The sequence below is a fragment of the Zeus faber genome (assembly GCF_960531495.2).
Source record: "Zeus faber genome assembly, chromosome: 19".
NCBI classification, from domain to species: Eukaryota; Metazoa; Chordata; class Actinopteri; order Zeiformes; family Zeidae; genus Zeus; species Zeus faber.
This window is the reverse complement of record NC_137206.1, coordinates 11,200,316-11,222,815: the sequence shown is the minus strand read 5'-3', so window position 1 is coordinate 11,222,815 and position 22,500 is coordinate 11,200,316. Positions and strand designations below refer to the sequence as shown.

The 22,500-nt window shown below is 48.6% G+C and overlaps 1 protein-coding gene across 1 annotated transcript in view; it reads right to left on the bottom strand.

The window, feature by feature from the left end:
• ahrra (aryl-hydrocarbon receptor repressor a) overlaps positions 1-22,500 on the bottom strand; it is a 62,825-nt gene that overhangs the window by 10,629 nt on the left and 29,696 nt on the right. Inside the window, exon 5 of the mRNA XM_080019958.1 lies at positions 2,204-2,322. Within this exon, the coding sequence (XP_079876084.1) occupies positions 2,204-2,322 (119 nt within the window). The remainder of the gene's footprint in view (positions 1-2,203; positions 2,323-22,500) is intronic.

Here is a 22,500-nt window from a genome sequence, read left to right as displayed (position 1 = left end):
GCTCCGTGAAAAATTTGGGCTCCTCTTTTCCTGCTCTGTGCGCATTCCGACTTCCCGGTTCCTGGAATTCCGACAGGAGTTGGGTAATGGAAACGAGCACCTGCTCCTGCGCGCGGCCTGGTCTGCCCCCGTATCGCCTTCTCCCCCTCCGGTGCCAATAACGACGCCCCCGGCTCCCATAACCGCCGGCGGGAGGGCAGGCGCTCCGGCTCGCGAGGCCTTAAGTGGCTCTTTGCACGCACGAGCCTTGAAATATGTTCTGTACTGTATTTGGAAACGTAGCGGTGCCGGGTCGTGGTGTGGCGGGGGCTGACATGTTGTTTGAGGAAAAGAGAGGGAAAGAGGGAGGTGGACCGGGACTGGGCGAGAGAGAGGGAGAGCGAGAGAGAGAGAGAGAGAGCGAGAGAGAGAGAGAGAGAGCGAGCGCATCAGAATCAGACCCAGTTTATTCCGCCAGGCACATTTACACGTGCTATGAAATTATTCTAGTGAGTTTTGGTGAGTTTCACTACAGACGATGAGCATAGAAGAAAGCTTAACAGTTGTAAAAAATGGGGAATAGAAATAAAATAAAATACAAATATACAAATAACCGCCGTGGATAAATGTTTTGGGTATATAGGGTATAAATTATATTAACTACTACTACATACTATCTTACAGTATGTACAGTGTAATACCAGTGTTATTGCACATATATTATTGCACAAGATGTGTCAATGTGTGTGTGTGTGAATGGAGAGAGTGAAAGAGCGACGGTCATCCTCAGGTTATTGTTCCATGAGGGTTGCTTTGGTTTTCTTGTTTTCTTGCACAGACACGCACGCACGCTAGCACTCACGCACGCACACACACACACGCAGAACCGCGCTCACTCAGTCACTCTCTCTCTCTCTCACGCACTCGCCCGAAGCCCCCCGAGAACACCCAAGAACACGCCCAGGAAGTCTCCACCCTCTCTGGATCCCACACAACCATCGTGTTGAGTTTGCCACAGGAGGGGGGGTGAGACGGGGGTCTGGCGGTGGTGGTGGTGGGGGGATGTTGGTGGGGCTCCGTGGCACGGGGGCCCTTCGTGGAGTCACGCAACGGGAGGCGACACATCGTCACGGTCAATCTGGCCCTTTGTTGTACCATCCCTACGGGACGACCCGACACATTAACACAAGCCTCAGTGGCTTGGCTCTGGAGTCTCTCTTTGTGTGTGTGTGTGTGTGTGTTATTACCGGGCAGCCCTCTGTACGGAAACTTTCATGCTGATTTTGTTGTTAGTACCTCAACCTGTCTGTCCCCCGGTCCTCCACAAGAGAGGTTTTACTGTATTTCCAGAGAACAGTTTCTCCCGTTGTAAAGGAGTTTGCATGGAGTGCGACGCCCGTCCAGCTCTCGCTATAGACGGGTTGCTCCGTTCCTCAACACCTCAAAGAATTCCACAATTGGTCCTCAATCTGTAATACTTAATATAAAAGTGATTTGTATTTGTGTATTATTATTATTATTTTTATTATTATTATTATTATTATTATTATTATTATTATTCCACGATTCAGCTTTTCGGAATGATATGCATAACACATGTACTGTATGTCTTCTATGTACTTCAATATTACAATATTACATTTGCAAGATTAGCTCACTCATCGATCCCCACCCATCGATCGCCCATTGATCCATGATGCCACTGATATCATACTGACATCATACTGACATCATACTGGCTCACGGATCGATCACGGATCGATCCGTGATCGATCCGTGAGCTGATTTGCTTGAAGCGCCGCTGTCTTTTTCCAGTCAATGCTAAACAGATTTTTCCAAGTCTCTGCAGACAGGCAGGCGTGCTTCCATCCCCGACAGAGAAAAGGACACACACAATCACACACATGAGCACACTGATTGGTTGAGGAAACCCCCTCCATCTGTCTGTCCCCACCTCCACGATAAACTCTGACACTACTGTCATGCCCCGTTGTCACGCGACATCATGGCCTCGCAAAGCAGGTCAGAGCAAAGGGCACGCACGCAAACACACACACACACGCACGCACGCACGCACGCACGCACGCACGCACGCACGCACGCACGCACGCACGCACGCGCGCACACACACACACACACACACACACACACACACACACACACACACACACACACACACACACACACACACACACACACACAGAACAGCAGCAGATTTACTTACTTCCAGGAGGAGGCCGCTCTCGGTGACGGAAGGGCCCAGCGGAAGGCTCTCTTTCCTGGGTTCAGGGTTGGAGGAGGCCGGGCTGATGATGTGTTTCCTGGAGGGCTTCTCTTGATTTGCTGGAAAAAAAGGAAACGAAAGAATATGAATGAGAATGTGGTTTTGTTTTTCACTGTGTTAACAAATGCAGTCATCGCGCTCCACGGGGATTTGGAGAATAACATTCTGGATGTCAGCAAGCGGAGGAAATCTACGTCAAGTCAGTGGGAACATTTCGAGTAGAAGGTATGAGCGGCTCAGTGTTTTCAGGGGCGGGCTCTCGGCCTTATCACCGTCCGCAGCCTGGGCGGCTGGGCGGCGTTTCGGACATGTGGCGGACACATTAGGCGCGTCAGGTGAGCCTCCCGCGTCTAATGCCAGGTATTAGGGCCGCGCGGTGGGCCCGTCCAACTAAGGGTTAAACAGTGTGGGATTTCGCAAACTTGACGGGATTCCTCTCACACGACACAGCCACATGCCGAGCTCTCTGCTTAGGGACAAAGAATAAACAAATAATCCCGCTCACGAACAAAGCGCGTGAGATAGGCACACACGGACAGATACGCGGACGCAGACTCCGCTCGTGTCCGCATAACTGTTCATTAATTCCGGACCTATTGAAGACCGTTTAAGGCCGTGAAGCACATGGGACTGGAAGACAAAGGACGGGGCGTCACACGCGCTCGTCTTCTCTAACCGACAGCGCTGACCTGCGATGAAAACCCAACACCCTCCTCAAAAACCCCGTCCAATGAGAACGCAGCAAGCTCAGCCCCTCATTATCACTTCTGCATGCGTTAACAACAAGAACCAACAGACCCCAAAAGGTTTCCCGATAAGTCATCAAAAGTCGGTCAAACCCATGCGCACCTAGCTCGCGGTGCCGCGACGCGTCCGATTAGCCCGTGCGACGTTGGCGTGCAGGAGGCGCCGTGGGGGCTGTGCCCGTGACGTGTGCGTTGCGTGTCGGAGGCATGTTTGCGTGTTTCTATCATGGGAATGCTGTCAGGGAGCATGTAGCTCACTCCGGGAGATCAACACGGCTGCCCCGCCACTCAGCACAGCAGCGCAGATTAGTCATGCAACGCGCCGCACATAGAACACACACACACACCATCCAGCCGTCCATCCATCCATCCATCAATCTATCTATCCATCTATCATCTCTTCTCCACCTATCGTCCACCCTTGATTAACACCCTTATTTTTCGCCTCTCTTCTTTCAACCTTTCCATACTGTCATCGGTCCCTTTCACTTCCCCCCATCTGTTCATCCGTCCCTCGCCCCGGCTCCCCCTCGCCCCCCGTAACCACAAGTCCATGGTCAAGCACGCCACCGAGGGGGCGACAGATTTTGCGCCCCCACGCCCCCAATTCCCTGTCCCCACACACAAAACCTATCAGAACGGAATCTTATCTACACTGAACAATTTGATTGATAAGCCGTATTTAAACTCTTTGAACTAATGGGCGAAAAAACGCCCCCTGGAATTTGTTTTCAACGGTGACTGACTATAGATACCCCCCTCCACATAATTACTAAATAGAAAGTGTGGATATTCACAATATGAGGTAACTGGCCCTCTCTCTCTCTCTCTCTCTCTCTGTCTCACACGCATACGCACATGCGTGCACACACACACACACACACACACACACACACACACACACAAACACACACACACACACACACACACACACACACACACACACATTTAAAAAAAACAAAAAACAGTATTCTCTTCAATCAGCAGAATATCATGCGATGAGTGGAAACCGTTGTGCGGGGGAAATGAATCTTTATTTTTTTGTCTTTCAACGCCCTGCATATTTTTGTTTTCTCTCTTACGGCAGACTTTGGAGAGGATGCCATGTCAGGAAAGACAAACAGACGGGATGATTAATTAGCGGCACCAGGGTTTCCTCCGCCAACAATCCTGCCTTTTATTTGCAGCCACTTATGTCTTCAGATTTTGTTTTTCTTCTCCTCTAGCCCCCCCCCCCGCTCACTTCTGAAACCGAAAATGAAAACAGAGCGGGTAATGGCAAGGTGGTGGCGTGCTGCGTGTGTGTGAGTGGACACGCTGTTCGGCCGAGAAAAAAAAAAAAAAAAAAAAAAAAGTAAAAAAGTGACAGGCGAAGTACCAGGATGCTAACGCTGCCAAACGGGCGGAGCTTCAGGGCTCTGGCCGGGGCAGGTCTTTCCACTTCCAGGGAGCGTATACCGTATTGGGAGACCACGGTCGACATGAAAAAGATGCGCGCATGCACGATATACGCACGCACGCATGCACGCACGCACACACACACACACACACACACACGTCCTACTTGAACCCAGGAGCACTTCAACTTAAAATGAATATTCACCTCACCCCGGAGCCTACTTCACACTGCATGCGTATTTTGAAACCGACAGTCTGAGCTTTCCCCCCTAGTGGCCGTCAGATTAATTGCGTCTGGGTTTTGCGTCACAAAACTTGAAAGGGCAGGAGAAAGCGTGTTACAGTACCGAGTACTGTAACACGTGGCAACCGAAGTCGTGACCGGACCTACACGGGGTAAAACCGCGAGGGTGTATTTCTCCTGCCATCTCAGATTCGTTCGGGTTCTGCCCCTCCCAATCGGCAGGGGTTTTCAAAACCATGAAGGGGGGGGGGGGGGAAGGCAGTTCCCTCCGCTCTGAGACACCGGGGGCGTGCCCGCTGAAGGCGCCGAATCCACGCATGACGGCGGGAGAGGTGCAGCCTCACCTTCAAGTGTCAAACACCGCTAATCCAATTCATACATATAGAAATCCAAAATCAGTAAACCGTTTACCTGCTGTGTTTTTTCGTCGCTTTGATTTTGTTCTGAAGTTAAAAATGCAGCGTGAGAAAATGGGATAGCTGTTGCGGGAGCGTGGGGAGGGCCCTGCCCCCCCCCGGGCGGGCACGGAGCCGGGGGAGCCGCCACGCGTGGAATGGAAGGGAAATGTAAATAAGGAGGCCGCGCTGTAATGTACATTCTGGCATCCCAAAAATCAGGACCACAAAAACAGTTTATCGGTCCAACTTCACAATTCAGTATCATATAGTTCAGTCTTTTCACATGTTTTAATCAATTACCTTCTAATATGTATAATGGGTTTAAAAACAAATCCTGAAATTGACTTTAAAGGGACTTTAAGCGCGGAGCGGTCATCCCCATTGTTGCTGTCGGACTAACGAAGCTCCACTTGACTTATTTTCTACTTAGCTCGGCTGACTGCTCCATCTGTCCCCTCTCCACACAAAACACCAGTTAGGGTGCCACTTGTACGCTCTCAGTGAGTAAACAGGGACAAATGAGACAAGTGTTGTGTGTGTGTGTGTGTGTGTGAGAGAGAGGGAGAGAGAGCGAGAGAGAGAGAGAGAGAGAGAGAGAGAGAGAGAGAGAGAGAGGGAGAGAACTTGTGATTCAGCTTGTAATGTTAACAGCCTCTAGGGGGAGAAGTGAGTTGTGTATTGTCTCAGCGTAGAGTTTGTGTGCGTGTGTGTGTGTGTGTGTATGCGCGCACACATATGTGCATGTGTGTCGGATTTTATGCTCTCACGACATCAACCGCTTCCTGTCATTGATAATGACAGAGAGAATGAAAGATACGCGTGTATTAAAAAAGAGAAAAAGCCACCGAAAGACAGAACTTGACAGATGTTGGTAGTGAAGAGAGAGAGAGAGAGAGAGACGTAGAGACGTGAGACGACAGGACGTGGGACGATAAATTCAACCACAATCTCCCCGGCACGATTTTTATTCCGGCGGGTTGATGGGTTACGGGCACGACACACACAAAGAAACATCTCACAACACAACGTAGAAATGAATAATTCAGAAGGGCTCTCCGCTCGGAGGAGGGGTCGGGGCGCCGGGGGGACGACAGAACATGACATTATGCTCAAGAGGGTGCGTGTTTCCTGGTGCCATCCCAGCCCGGAAAATGGACTTGGGACTTTTTGGCATCCCACCCCCGACCCCCCGTTCGGCGCGTACGATAACCGCCGGCTCGCTCGCTGTTGCTCTGCTCCGGCGCTCAAAAGTGAAAACGCCGGAGAGAAAAGGAAAGAAAGAACGAAAGAAAGAAAGAACGAAAGAAAGAAGGAATGAAAGAAAGAGAGGTGGAGTGAAACGCCAAGGGCCATACACACTTTGTTTGTTTTACTTTAGTTTTTCTGTGTTTCAAGTTTTGTGAGACACTGAAAAAGTTGAGACAGACAGACAGACAGACAGACAGACAGACAGACAGACGGACGGACAGACAGACGGAATGGGTGCCATCTTTTGAGAGCTCCTCCTCTGCGGCCCGTGAAGAGTTCCAGAGCTCCAACGTCGCTGCAGAGCTGCAATCACACCCCGCCCCTCCCAGGAGGCTTGCGTGAGGAGAGAAAACTATTTTGTATGTATATATATATATATGTGTGTGTGTGTGTGTGTGTGTGAGTGTGTGAGAGAGAGAGAGAGAGAGAGAGAGAGAGAGAGAGAGAGAGAGAGAGAGAGAGAGAGAGAGAGAGAGAGAGCAGAGGTTGGATTGGCTCACAACCACCTCCTTTGACTATTCCCACCCCTTTAACCCTGTCACTTTTTTTTTCTGTCACCTGTGGAGTGACTTTTGACTTTTACTGCACTACATCTCGAACACACACACATCCCTTCATTTTTCAAAGAAAACCTGGATTTACATTTCTACATGTCAAAAGTATTTCACACACTTTTGTTTTGGCTCGACGGCATTGCAAACTGTGAACAGGATTTGCGCGAGTACTGCGCTTTGTGCCGCTTTATTAGCTTCTGTTATATCAGGAAACTGGATGGGACACCTACTTTAACTCTAAATCTCTTAATACTTTAAGTACATTGAAGAGAAAATGTTAGTTCTTGCATCTCTGACACACACACACACACACACACACACACACACACACAACAGGAAATCCACAACAGAGAGAGCGAGACACGTCGAGAGAGAGAGAGAGAGAGAGAGAGAGAGAGAGAGAGAGAGAGAGAGAGAGAGAGAGAGAGAGAGAGAGAGAGAGAGAGCGAGCGAGCGAGCGCGAAATCCCGAGGTAAAAAAAAAAAAAAAAAAAAGGTAGGCAGAGCAGAGGAAGGGAAAACAAAGACTGAGAGGGAGGGAGAGAAGGAGAGAAGGAGAGAAGGAGGTAAGGAGGGAGGGCGGGCGGGCGGGCTGCCACGGTGTGAGCGCAGGGAGCTGGCTGACCAAGCGCTGGTTGTCACGCGAGCTAACCGTCTGTCAATCTCGGCTGCCCCCCGCCCCTCCCGCTTCCTGACAGCGCTCTGGCTGCCGGCCAAGGCCTTGCGTGCAAACCAGCAAGCCACATTAGCCCATAAAGAATTTCATAATAGAAACAGCTGTTAAATATTGATGACTGCTGGCAAGTGCTCAATGGCGCTCCGCGAAAAGGTTAAGCCCGCAGTGTAATGGAAGCTAATACTTCATTATGCCGCGGATCAAATGTCCGGATATCTCGCCCGTCCGGCCCCCCGTAACCCCTCCTTTTCAAACCCCCAACCCCCCCCGTCTCTTCATCTCGCCGGTGCGGCCCGAGAGGTCCCCGGCGGCAGGTCGAGAGAAGGGTTTGTAAGGCTCCGAACTTGAAGTCGTTCCAGCTGCTGCGATGGGGTTTTGTCACAATCTTTCATCCCTCTGGTTCAGATATCAAGGTTGGATTCGAGCATTTCAACTTGGATGCGGCATTTCGACCCGTGTCCTAAAAGGGGAACGATTTACCGAGATGACCGACCGAAAGGCACGAGCAGTGGATCAATATACAGTACTGCGCGTAATCGAGTCATCCTCAAATAAATGCAATTGCCAAAGGAGGGGGCGGCGTGATGGGAGTTGGCGAGTTCACGGCAGCGGCGCTCGGAGACAAAAAAAAAAACAATCCCCCCCCCACCCCCCTGTGGACAAAACCCAAACAATGGGAGCTGGTCCGTGGAGGTGAAGGGGAAGCGGTGTTACGGCAAAGCACACGGGATCGCGGTGGAGAGGAGGTCCTGGTGTAAACTCGATTGTTTCCACTCCTGTGTTTTGGTTGGCGGGGCGGTCGCGCCGCTCTGCGTGTTGTACGGGAGTAATGTGTCTTAGCACACGAGCCCCGGGGCACAAACCGGCTCGTTCTGTAATTTCTCGATGGCATGCGTCGTGCTACTGTATGTGGCTTGTCTGCGGAGCGCACGAGAGAACTGAGGGTGCCTTTCATTCTCCGCAAATAGGGCTGCCTGACATGAAAGCCATCTAATTCACTATGTTTGAGTCTATAAATAGACTCCGTTTCTTGCTGTGGTGTAAGCGTGATTGCTTTTGGTGTGGGGGGGACGAAAACAAAAAAGCCAAAACAAAGCCATTAAAACTTCTGTGGTTAGTTGTACACATTCCAGAAATGTGCAAAAAACTTCCCCATCGTGTTTGTGCCGAAGTGACGAGGGCTACAGTGACAATTACACAGGTCGCGCTGAAAAAGCTTGGAAATGCTGATAAGGTTTCTAATCAGCATTTTTTCCCGACGTTATTATTGTTATAATAATAATTACAACAACAACAATAATCACAGTAATAATAATTATAATAATAATAATAATAATAATAATTATTATTATTATTATTTATACAGGTAAAGTGCCATTGAGATCAGGATCTCTTTTGGAGACCTGACATGAATACCATTTATACAAATAAAATGTATTTGCAAATAAAATGCTCATGAAATGTATTAGCAGGGGTCTAGCTCCGAGGGCTGGAACCGTATCGTTTTTGCTCGGCTTTCTATTATCTTTTTAATCTTCTTGCCGCTTTTCGGGCCAAAAGTATCTGAAAAACGGCAACCGCAGTTTGGCAGAAATGGTTGAGGTCTCCCTCAATCATTTTTTGATTAGTTTCAGGAGCGGGGCGCTTTGTGACATCATCATCCAAAGTCATATCAGTCCAAGCTCCTGCTCTTGGAAGTCAGTTTTGCATCCAGCGCCTTGTGGACTGCACGGCGTTGACAGACGACCCGCGCAGACAAACAACCCGAGCCCATGCTGCGTTTAAAGGAACCTCGGAAAACTGTAACTCGCGCTGCGTTTCACAAAACCCCCGAAAACTATAATCCGTCCCAGAAGGCGTTTTCGCACCGCATGAAGTTCTGAGAGCCTTTGGAGGATGGTGACTAGTATTACGATGGTTGAAAAAGTCGTAAAAACAGAAAATGAAAGTGAACAACTGATTTTTTTTTTTTTACCTTTCTGTGGATAGCCTTGTTTTCGTAATAAAAACATAACAAATGTGGCGCTGTCCTTGAGATGGCCTTGTCCATGTATGAAAACGATTACATATCAGCCGATCTTTATAAATATTGTTCTATTCATATTTATTTTTTATATTTTTATTTATAAATGGTTTCTTCCAATTTCTGAAGATTGCCTTTTTTTGGACTACAAAGACACGGTACTACCTGTTGTGTGATCTTTACACATACTGGGATATTTTGCTTTGTTGTTGTGCCAAATGTTTTGGCCAACTTTTCAATGAAACAATTATCTGACATGTGCTGTCGTGATTCCTCCAAAATTACCACTCCGCTCTCAGCTATGCAGGAAAACGCTTCTGGACGAGCCTAAATTCAACCTTTACTTACTTACGTCTTAACTACGGCCTTACTTCAACTGCCCTGTCGCCTGCCTCATATTAGGATAAACACTGGGCGGTGAGACGCTCAGCTGAAGGAACAAAACCCCAAGCATGGCTTTTAGTCTGGGCGGAAGGCGGGGTGAGGTGTGTGTGTGTGTGTATGTGTGTGTGTGTGTGTGTGTGTGTGTGTGTGTGTGTGTGTGTGGGGAGGGGGGGTATCTCAGGACACAAACGATTTGTGAAACCTAAATATGACTCAGGCATATATTTCAGCTAGCGTGAGACGATGTAATTTTCGGCCTGCCCATAACACACGCACACACACACACGCACACGCGCGCACACACACACACACACACACACACACACACACACACACACACACACACACACACACACACACACACACACACACACACACACACACACACACAGAGCCATGGGGAAACACCATTGTTAGGCCAAGGCCTGATTTGTTATGGTCAGCCTTGTCTCCTCCGCTGCTAAATTTACGTTCGGGGGTCTAGGACTTCCTGCGATGGGCTCGCGACATAATTCGCTGGCTTGGGAGTCCAGACACCCGGGGCTGCGGCGGTTGAAGCCTGGTTCTCGTGTAGATGGGAGGTTGGGCTCGACGAGAATGGGTGGGGTTGGTTGGTTGGGGAGGCCGCACACCAGATTAGCATGGGGTCAGGTGGGGTGAACTAGCTCTCACAAAGAAGGACAGACAGAAAAACATAAAACAACCGCTATTAATTCAAAACTTGCAGTTGCAGATTAGATGAACATTTTATGTTTCGGTTTTGGCAGCTCTGGCTTGTAGCAGTGTTCTGTATCTAAATTTGGTTGTTACCACAGTCAACTGCCTCAAAAAACAATAAAGTAAAGACAGTTACTGATAGAAAAGTAGTAGTAGTATCAGCAAAGCTACCAGCCATAATGAAGAACCTAGTAGGTACCCAGTTGTACCTTAACTATAACCTTTGTGTGGATCAGGCTTAGGTGTATGTATGTACAGTGTGTGTGTGTGTGTGTGTGTGTGTGTGTGTGTGTGTGTGTGTGTGTGTGTGTTTGCATTGCTATACTTGTGAGGACAATCGTGAGTTCTTATTAACATTTTGAGAAGTGGGGACATTTTGGCTGGTCCTCAACTTTGTTCAAGGTCTGTGTGCGTGCGTGCGCGTGTTTGTCAGGACGGTGAAATCTATTTTAAAGTTAACCTCGAACCGGCTGCTTCCAAACTTGCGTCTCCATCTGAGACCTCACACATGATGGGCTGCATCAACTCCTATGAACCTGCTTGTCGTTCGCGTGGCGGTGAGTCGGCGCGTTTATGTTGTGGTGGCTGCGTTAGTCGCTCATCCTTGGATGCATGCTTTGAGGAGAGTGGGGGTGAAGGCCTCCTTTTCATGGAGCCACTGGTTCATAAAAGCTACACCGAGAAGCCTCCTGCCACAGCAATGGGCGAGTGCACTATTTTTGTACTCAAATGAGCTATAGTTTCAAACACTGTGGGAGATTTAACGCAGTTACACACAGTCAGAGTAATTGGATTGTTTTAACGGGGCTTAAACTTGATGTCACATGCATTTTATTCTTCACCCCACACCTCCAAGCCACCAAACACAATAAGCGCTAAACCGCGTGAAAAATAAGGCTGAGTATTCCAGTATATGGTGATGAGAGACATCGCAAAGTGAAAAGTATAAAATGCAGAATTCGTCAACGTCTAGAATCTAACAGCGCTCGGGGTCTTTCTGTAGGAACGTACAAAATGAATTAATAATTACGCCTTCTCTTTTCCTGTCTGTAAAACATTAGGGCATCTTTTCCATCTGCATTCACTTCGGTCATTCCAGTCAATCCTGATGTTATTCAGCAGGAAAAGAAAATAAATTCTCCATTTAATTTCAGCCTTTCTGCAAAAGGAAATACTCAAGACTCTGGGAATAATTATTAGTTTTCTACCCTTGTATTTTGGCCGAGCTGCATTCCTGCACGAGAGGGGAGTTGAGAGAGAGAGAGAGGAAGAGAGGGAGAGAGAGGGAGAGAGGGAGAGAGGGAGAGAGGGAGAGAGGGAGGGAGACAGAGAGAGAGAGAGTACAGTAAAATGCACGGGCCCTAATGCAACTGAGGCTGTTCCGTCCCTCAGAGAGCTTGAAGTTAGAGGAGCAGAAAAGCATTCTCCTCCCCACCAGCCAGTCAGAAACAATCATTACCCATTTTCTGCTTATTGTAAACAACTCACAAATACAACAGGTTTTTCTGAAAAGAGCCCAACCCTTTGTTTATATTACAGAGAAAGATTCTCAATAACAAGTGGAGGAGTCCGTTAAAAAAAAAAAAAAAAGGGTATGGCACTGTTTCGGTCCATTGAGACAAATAATAATGGGCAGATGGTCCCCCGGGCAAAATCTGTATGGGAGAGTCTGCAGAAAGCTTTTCTAATGCCCCCATAGCACGCGAGGCTAAATAACCGCTTAAGTGTGATCCCAAACTTTACACCAGCAGCTACAAAGACAGTTACACCTACAACAAAGCCGGGGGACAACACACTTTCCGCTGCTTACGGTATTTGCTTTGTCGACGGGTTCAGCGTTCACCCCCGCCATAATAACAGCTGCAGTATACTGATGGGGATACTATTGTTGCATGTACAGGGGATTGGGCTGAACATCTAAAGCACCCTCTGGATGCCTTTGCCAAAGCCAACACATTTCTCGCCTCCACTTTGAACGTAAAGAAAACCCCCCTCCTCCGCCAAACCACCACCCAATCGGCTTTCTACTCCGCGATAAAGATTGATGATCGCGCAGCTGAACGTTTTGACGCGCCTCCCATAACTCGGTGGCATTATGTCAGCCGAAGCAGACGGAGAACCAGAGAGCTCACCACTTGAGCTGTGCTCGTTCTGCTTTCGCCCGGAGCGGGGGGGAGATTGTTTAAAGATGGCGATCTCCAGGTCTGCGCAAGCTCCTCGTCCGCAACGCTGTTACCCTGCACCCCGTGTTGGGGGCCGAAACTCAGATCACCGAGAGCCGGCGTAATTAAAGGCCTGGGACAGCGCCTCCAAGATCATTAGCGCTGCAGGACTGGGAGGAGAGGTGCACCAAACAGGTGGACTCAAGGAGGGCAACACGCACAGCAACACCACCACCACCACCCTCGTAACGCGGCATCATCAATGGACGGGTCGCAATATTAGCATGTCTGACTCATTCCTTCTGAAACGGGCCCTCTTTTCTGAAGAAAGGGCTCGACATCGGGTACCGAAATGAGTGCTGCAAACAGATCAGGATGACGATGGTGGTTATGTGAAACGTATTACTTATTAAAAGCAACCCACAGGAAGTTCCCCATAACCACCGCCCGCTGCTGCTGCAGGCCATGGAAGGGATCCCCGACGCTTCACGGAGTGACTGCACCCCAGAAAGTAGAAGAGAAGTGGATCCGAAAAAACACAGAAACAATAAACGACCAGAGTCACGCATGCCCACCCGGCGGCACTGTTTGAGGTCCTCGCAACAGGCACTTTTCAGCCAACCGAGGGCCCACGGAGGGATGACACCATGGAAGAACACCAACCGCCCTTTCGACTAGACTTGGCACTTTCCCAAAGAGGATGTGCTAAGCCGGGGAAGTACGAGCACGATACGTTGCCGTATATGCTATTCTGGTCGTCTTACTTCCCCTTCTGGATTACAGTATTTACTGTACGGTTGACAACGTGCAATTCTCACAGCGGGAGTCCTGCCGTGGGGTCTCATTGAAGTCGTTTTTCATATAGTTTAGTAGTTCATTTTCTTCTTTTTCATCTTCAAATGAGGATGTTTGACATGAGACACACACACACACACACACACACACACACACACGCACATGCACGCACACTCACACTCACACACACTTACAAATCATGCACACATTCACGCTAGGGCACCAGCAAGTGTAATTAAATGCCTGTGAGGTGCTTAATGCGTCCAGGGTTTAGCGGATCAAGTGATAGCTGTGATGATCATGCTTTATGCATGGAAGTCATCAACAAGCCAGTTGAAGGGCAGTATCGGTGTTATGTGTCTCCTATAATGGTGCGTGTGTGTGGGTATATGCTTGTGTAATATGCGTTTGTGTCTGTGCACATCCCAAGCAAATCTGTGATGCAGGTCATTTGATAGAGAGCCATGTAGGGTTACACACTGCCCAAAAACTCCATCTGCCTGTCTCTCTGTCTCTCGATATACAGTCCTGACATGTGCATAGTTGATGACTGTAGGAATTACGATATCTTATAATGAATTTATGTCAACTCGGCCCTCATTGGCCGATCAACCCCAGCAGTCGCCCTCGGCGCTTCCCGGCAGCAATGCCACTGTTACACAACATTATGGGCCCCTGACGGCGCTAATTCATTAAGCTGCGCACTAAGCCTGCAGTGATCTAAGCATCATACTGCTCACCACTTCACCCCCCGCTGCACAGGATTGATCTGGGCAGCAGGCTTGATAACACGTTACACTAATAGAGACTATTCTATTACAGACTTTTTTCTGGTGTGTGAGCCTCAACTGCTTTTCAGAACTGCTTTTTGCCCCAAACTGACATTTTGTGAAAAAGCAGGAAAGGTCCAGGCGAGGCCCCTATCTGTGGCCCCGTTTTTTATGGATAGGTTTTAACAATTCTGCTACGAATTAGAAATCTTAATAAGGGGCTTTTGAATTTTGTGACCGAAAAGTGTGGATAACCTGGATTCCATCTTTGGGTCCTGGACGTGTGAGCCCACTGCCGAGTCCTTTTTTTTTTTTTTGAGGTAGAAAAATGAAGGCTCGCCCCGTGAGCGCTAAAGCCGCGACCGAAACCTTTTACGAACCTTCCCCATATCATTCGAGGCCCTATTTGGACACAAAAGACGCGTGACCCCCGAAAGGAACGGGCGAAAAAAAGTAGCACGGAAGCAGTAGGGAAGCAGTAGGGATAGAGAGCAGGGATAACGCCAACCTCTGGTCACTCAGATCCGGTCACTCCGGTTTTTTGGCGTCCGCGTGCTGTGACTCGTTGCGCTCTCGCATCTGTGCCCTTTCACATGTCATCACGAAAATCCCGTCTGTCTCTGTTTATGCCCGAGCGCTGCTCTTTGGCCCGTGCCATCACCCGCGCCCGAGCCACAACTCCGGGAATACACACACGCACACACACGCACGCGCGCACACACACACGCGCGCGCACACACAGACACAGACACAGACACACACACACACACACACACACACACACACACACACACACACACACACACACACACACACACACACACACACACACACACACACACACACACACACACACACACACACACACACACACACCCCTCTGGCGCGGGGGTTGATTTGCGAGAGTGTACAATATATGCATAATGTGAGTGTGCATGCGAGGGGGCTGGGCGGATTGTTGGTGGAGGAAGGGAGGAGGGGAGAGAGAGAGAGAGAGAGAGAGAGAGAGAGAGAGAGAGACACGGGATGGGGGGGGGGGGGGGGTGATGTGAAGGGGGTCGACTGTCAGGAAGCGACCCCGGGATCACGCGAGCCGGCTAAAATCGGGAGAAGTCGGCGCGGCCAGTCACGCATGGCGGGTCGTTATTGGGGATGTCGCTCGCTCGCTCCGCTCTCTGGCATCTGTTGTTGGCGTGACAGCGCCCGTAGGAGTGTGTGTATTTATTTTTTCATGTGCGCGACAGAAAGGGTGTTATGTTTAATTTGGAACCCACTGGAGCAATTGTTGGGAGTGTGAACAGACACCGACTCATTTGTCCCCTGACACTTTCCCGCGGCTAATTCCTCCATCTCTCGGGGAAGGAAAACAAAATAAACAGGTGAAAACAAGTCACATGTGATTGGACGAAAAAGGATTCCGGGCCGTTGAGTGCAGTGTGTGCTATTTTGATAGTGTTATTCTGCGCAGACTGTAAACACAGATCATTCTGTTGGTTTATTTGTGCGGCTTTCTTATGTGTCGTTGCCGGGAATTCTGTCTGCGCGCTTGTCTTTGTTGTTATGTGTACATGTGCATGTGTGTTTATTTGTTTGTGTGTGTGTGTGTGTGTGTGTGTGTGTGTGCGCGCGCGCGAGTTTGTTTGTTTGTTTGTTTACATGTGCTTGTCTGGTGGTGATATCATCACAATGCGGTGAGAGCTCGCCGTCCTCTTCTCACGGAAGCCCGGGGTGTGTATGTGTGTGTATTAGTATATCCATATATGTTAATGTGTGTGTGTGTGCGCGCGTAACAGAAAGAGAGGAGAGGGAAAGACTGAGAAAAAAGGGCCTCATTCATAAAACTGTGTACGTATGCAACCATGCTGTGTACGGACAAAATAGAGAAAAAAAGCAAAAAAAAAAACAAAACTGTGGTATGCCCTGAAAATATCCTGACTTGTAAAACTGCACGTACTTCCCTTTAGAAAATCGCAATTAACTTGGAGCTTGGCGTATGGGAGCGAGCTTCTTGCCCAGTTAACACCAACCACTCCAACTGCGGGGAATGAGGAGGACCCAAAGCGAGGATCCAAACGTGCACTCTACGGACCTTTGACAGTGCAATTTCATTAAAGGTTCATTCGCATCGTTCACTTATTAACTTACTAACCGTTCTCACCCGAGTGCAAAGGGGGCACTGACCGCCGAGCCTCTGCACGCGTCAGGAAACACACCGGGAAGAATGAAGATCTGCACTGTACGGCCTACGACAATAAGACTACTACGAAATCATTCTATAAATGTTGGGGGTTTATTCGGCGCTATATTTCATTTTCGATCGCGTATAAAGCGATCTACGCAATCTTTTGTGCCTCCTTCATCAAAGAGGCCCCAGGTGGCCAGGGGAGCTGGCTGTGTAAGTGTGTCAGGGAGATGGGCGGGCGAATGTTTTGGACAGCTCGGGTGCGGCCCGGTCAGCAGAGCCGACCGGTGACCCGGAAGCATTTCCTGTCACAGACCCGGCCAGGCGCTGCCACGCCACAACAATATGCCGTTCGATATCTGAAAAAAAAACAAAAAAACTCTTTCTTGCCCCCGTATCTAGAGGGCGAATTCAGGTCTTCAATGCGTACACTTCATCACAGGTCGGCAGGTTGTCAGAAGAACATTATTGTCAAGGCCAAGGCCGGTTCTTATGTGGGAAAATTTTCAAAGCAAATATTGGAACCTAATTTGATTTATTCAAATTGAACATTTGCCGGCAACATGTAATTTAATTTCTGGTGATTTATGTTCCTTCTGAAAGGTAAGAAACAAAATGAGCGCTGGATCATGTACTTCTGATGCTGGGTTTTAATGCTGGAAATAGATCTGTAATCAAATAATCTAATGTAATCTAAAAAAAAAAATAGGACAGATATTCCATGAACTCACGAATCCACCCTTTCAGGGACAACGAGCCGTGCATGGCTTTTGACCATAACGTCCTGAAACACCAGCGTTTTAAACTATTTGGCCGATGTTAAGTTAAACAGCCGCAGACCTTTTCGAAGGCACAGACAATGTACGAGCAGTGGGATCGTCACCATAACGACCGGGGGGGGGGGGGGGGGCGGTCACTTCCTCAAGCAGGGAAACCGAAGAAATCCGGTGTACGGCAAACGCCACGGCCCTGTACGTGCAGCCGGCGCGCGCCGCAAAAACAGAACCGCTAATTATCGCCGTCACACACTAATGAACTTCACATACGGCCCGAGTGACTCCGCTGCCAGTAGCGGTGTCAGTAGCAAATAAATGTTCATCCTGCTGCTCTTGAGTGGCGAGCACACGGCAAACACCTGTGGGCAACGGAGCTGGATCCCAGCCCATGTCAGCGGGTTAGGACTTGGCGAACGGCTCCGCTACCGACCGCAATGAACTCAGCGGGGATAGATTCATACAGCGGGACAAAGCGTTTCTCGGGAGATATTTCATCTGTAAAACACTAAAATACCAAAGGCCTCTTTGGGCCTGATTAATTCCTTTAATCATCGAGATCGCCGAGCGTTCCTTCCCGTCCAAAATGCGCTGGTGCATACTTGGGAGAAATCCGACGCCCGATTCACAAGCTTGGATGCGGGAACTCTTGGCTTCGGGGAGCCTCGAGCAGGGCCGGCGATCGCCGGGGCTCCAGGACGACAGCGTGTCGGAAAACCCCCGAACCGTCCGCCCGCGCGGGAGCCGCCAAGGAATTTCTCTTTGTTTTGTTTTTTTCCCTCCCTCTTTGTATTTTTTTTTTTTTTTCAGCGTCCACCTCTTTTCTTTGTTCCTCCCCTCAAGCGAGAACTCCAGGCCAGGATGTGTCCGATCCCTTTAAGTCGTCTCTATCTTCTGCCGCTCCTGTCCAACTTACATTTTGTTTCTTTTCTGACATCGATCCTTTCCCGCCCTCGAGGACGTTATCATCGGATCAAGTCCTCTGTCTCTAAAAAGAAACACGACGCAGAGCTCTCCCCTGACGACTCACCTGGCCCGACTCGAAGCAACGGCTTGTCAAACAGAGCGGAGGAAGGCCTGACCCTCGCCAGGTCCGGTGGAGGGTTATCTTGAGAAACTACCAGCTCACCGATATCCCCGACAAGCATGTTGTTTGAAAAGGCTAACAAATGGCCTCGCCCTGCACCCGGGGTCCTGGGGGTGAAACTCAACAGGACCGGACTGCATGTCCTCAACTTACATAAATCAAAACTTTTCCAGCCACTAAGACCGCTCAAAGCGCTTCACACGCCTCGCATTCACACGCTGACAGCCGGGGCCGGCCGTGCGAGGAGACAACCGGGTCTCCGGGAGCTTATCGGGGTCGGGCGTCTCGCTGCAGGACACCTCGGCAAATCAGCCGCATCGAACCGCCGACCGACACCCCCCCGGCTGCCAGACGACCCCTCTACCTCTGGAGGCCACCGCCGCCCGGTTGTTCCTCGTCATGCGATGAGAGGGATCTCGACTCACTTTCCCCTCGTCCCCGCCTGTTTGCTCGTGCGTTTTCTGGCCGCGCGTCCGCATTTTGTCACGACATGCTGGTCTGATGTTTTGTTTTTGGGGATCAACTTTCTATCCTGGACATGCAACAGATTGTCTCACCAAAGACCCTTGATGCTCTCGTTCCAAGGAGGCCATTTGGTGGGGGGGGGGGGGGCATGTGCACTTTACAGGGGATTGTCACTCGCTCCTTGAAAGTGCACATGTGGGCTTGTAAACACACAGAAAAGCGCGGTCACAAAGGGAGAGGGAGGGAGGGAGGGAGGGAGGGAGGGGGAGAGAGAGAGAGAGAGAGAGAGAGAGAGAGAGAGAGAGAGAGAGAGGTTTGCGCACACAAAGAAACACCCACATCCTCCTCATCCAACAGTGCTGTGTCTGTTCCTCATGTGACTGAGAGGGGCGAGCCACCGAGCTGCAGGGAGGAGGGGGGGGGGGGGGGGGCGGAGGAGAATCGCGTGCGAGGACCTAATAGAACGTTTCAGCCCCAGATGGGTCACATCAGTAGCCCGCAATCAACAAATTTGGCCCTGCCAAGTTTACACGCTTTTTTTAACATCTCAAAAGAAAAACCTGCTTCTTTCCCCCCCGTGCGCCTATCGCCTGCCATGACTAACAGTTATTAATTGCTGTGACCTGTTTTCCTCCACGGTTAAGCGGAGAGGAGGAGGTAGGAGAGTGTTGGGCTACCAGAAAACCCGGCGGGATGGTTTTCTTAGAAATCTTAAAAAAAAAAAAATAATAATGATAAAATAAAATAAAAATAAAATAAAAGAACCTGTCAAGTCTCGCCGGTCAACTCTGTGGTCGGTCGGCCCGTTTCCTCGCTGACACAGCTAGTTAGTAGCGGCGCAGTGATTATGAGCGTCACCGCAAAGCCATTTAGGCAGTTCTGAGGGTTTCGCCATAACTATATGACTGTCCGAAGCAGTTAAGACGAGTTGGCGGGGTACCTGGATTGTGGTCTTGTGCATGCCTGTGTGTGTGTGCGTGTGTGTGTGTGTGTGTCTATTTGTGTGTGTTATCTTTGACAAACTAATCTGTAATGACACCCGGCCAATGGCTGCCTTTGAGGAGAAATACCATAGGAAACACTATAGGCTGCGGAGCGTCTCCTCACACACGGAGATAAACACAGAGCGCTAAATGATCTAACCCTGTCTCGCCACGGCCGTGTGTGGTCTTGTCATTTAGGGCCCCGTGTCGTTATACAGCCAACCTGAAACTATCTATTTAAAAACACACACGCACACTTTTTACAATTTCACTTTCCTGGCTCAAAGTTGAAGGATCGCGGCAAACTTGGAGGGTTCCCTCTCTTTCCACCCTGTGTTAAACTGTAACTGGGACCACTGCAAACTCTGGGGAAAGGGGAACTGTGACAATCTCTATTAGTGAGAAACTGTCAACATTAAATTAAATGAAGCCCCTCATTTTATCATTCAGATTTTTTTTCATCATTATCTATTTCATTTTAAAAGCAAAAGCAATACAGCCCAAGCAAAATGTGCACCTTCATTCAAAATGTATTCTTATTTAATGAGAATACATTTTAAATCAGAATAGCCAAGGCTATAAGGAGCAAGTGGAGGGCGAAAGAAAAGAAGACAGTCGTAAAAAAAAAAGAAAAAAAAGAACAAGGCTCGCCCAGATTGCAGGATTCAAAAGAGTTTTGCCGAAGAAACGATAAAACATGACGGAGTACGTGTTGGGGAGGAAACAGAAACCCAGCTCGATGGGAGGCGGGAAAAGAGCGACTTGGGAGAACCGCAGAGGCTCCAGATGTGTCTTACGGGGACGCTGCTCGGGGTTGTGGTTCGGGTGGAGAGAGCTGGATTCTTCGTGTCCTCCCATATGGTCGGCATTTACCAGCAACACTTTTGAGCAACACCTTGGGTTGTGGACCGGGACATCGCTTCCCGTCTTTTACATACGGAGTGTGTCCAACATGGCCGCTTTCATTGCACTAGGATTAACGTTAGGTTCTTGCTTTCCGGCATGTTCGCTTTAATTACATGTTTGCATTGCTTTCGATGGGACTGTGTGTTTGTACTGTACTGTTTTATGTATTTGTACCTAAAGGTTTTACTGCACAGTATGTACAGAAGTATGCATGTGTTGTCAGTTGGGTAGGTAGGGAGGAGATATTGACAAATGCATTAGAATAAAAACTGCTGTCCTCTCCTGTTATGAGAGGGACCCGATAGACAGTGACTGCAGGTAGACATGCCTGAGTCGACCTTTCTGGTGGATCATCATCGCTTCTGGTATCTTTTAACATTTCCATTTTGGGGGGTAATGAGCTGCACTGTCACTGGCCAGGCCCAGTAGTGCTGCACTCAGCAGCAACATCAGTTTTTATTTATTCCTCTTTTAATTTCACTAAACAGCCCCCGGAATGAGCCTTCTGGATCTTCTGCTAAATGGGCCGTGAAACGCTCAGCGTGCCTCTGGTCGTACAGTGTCGGGGGTCGTTACTCAAAAAAAGGAATGTAGAAAGTAATTTGTTACAGCACTCGTTACATTACTTTTGCGTTACTCCGCAACATTGCCTGAGTTGCATCGTCACGTAATTGCCAGTGAACAAAATAACATCAAACCTTACATATGCCCACGTAGCAGCACAAATACGCAATGTGCATATCCCCACCCCTTAAAAGTTGTAGACCGATCTAACATTCTTGTCCTCCACGAGCCACGCGAGAGGTGACAACGAAAAGCCAATCAATCATCACGATCTAAAGGTGACCTCCAACCTCTAACCAATGAGGTCCGTCGATACGGAAAGAAGCCCCGCCCCCTGCCTCCCGGGTAGGTTGCAGTTGCACTTGCAGACGCAGCACACAACGGCGGGGACGGAGCGGCGGTGTCCAGAATGCGCCACTTGTCGGATGCAGATATAGGACTTATGTAGGCCAACTTAAGTAACAACATAATTGTTTGATTAGCAACTGTAATGTGATTACTGAATTTAGGAGCAGTAAGGCATTACATTACTCATAAAAGACAAAATGTAATGTCATTACAGTAACGCGTTGACACTGGTCGTACACCTTCACACTTTAATTCTCTAATTCTTTACTGGGGGTGTACGTTTTTTAATTCAGTGCATGATTTGTTTACACTTTTGGTTTGCGTGAGAGAATATTTAATATGTCTACAGAAACAAGGAACCAACCAACGCTCCTTGAAGACGAAACTGAAAATATTTCCGATCCTTCTCCCTATTTTTAAATAATTGAAAATGAAAAAATAGAAAATACAACAAACAAAATAATATATACTGCTATATAATGATGTAGAAATATATTAATACATCATTATCATTTTAATAATAACACAAAAAATAATGATTATAAGCACATTTATTTCAAATAAATAAACAAATAACAAAATATATAAATATATAAATATATAATTAAATAGACAGATAAATAGATTAATAAATCATTCAAATTGCCCCTCCAGGTACAGGTGGTTTCCTCTGGGGTCGTCCTCTTTTTTTCGCCTATGTAAGTACAGAATGTGTTTTTTCTCCTGTGTGAATTCACTCGAACCGAGTTCTCTATCGTCTGCATGTGTGTGTGTGTGTGTGTGTGTGTTCGGTGTGTGTGTGTGTGTGTGTGTGT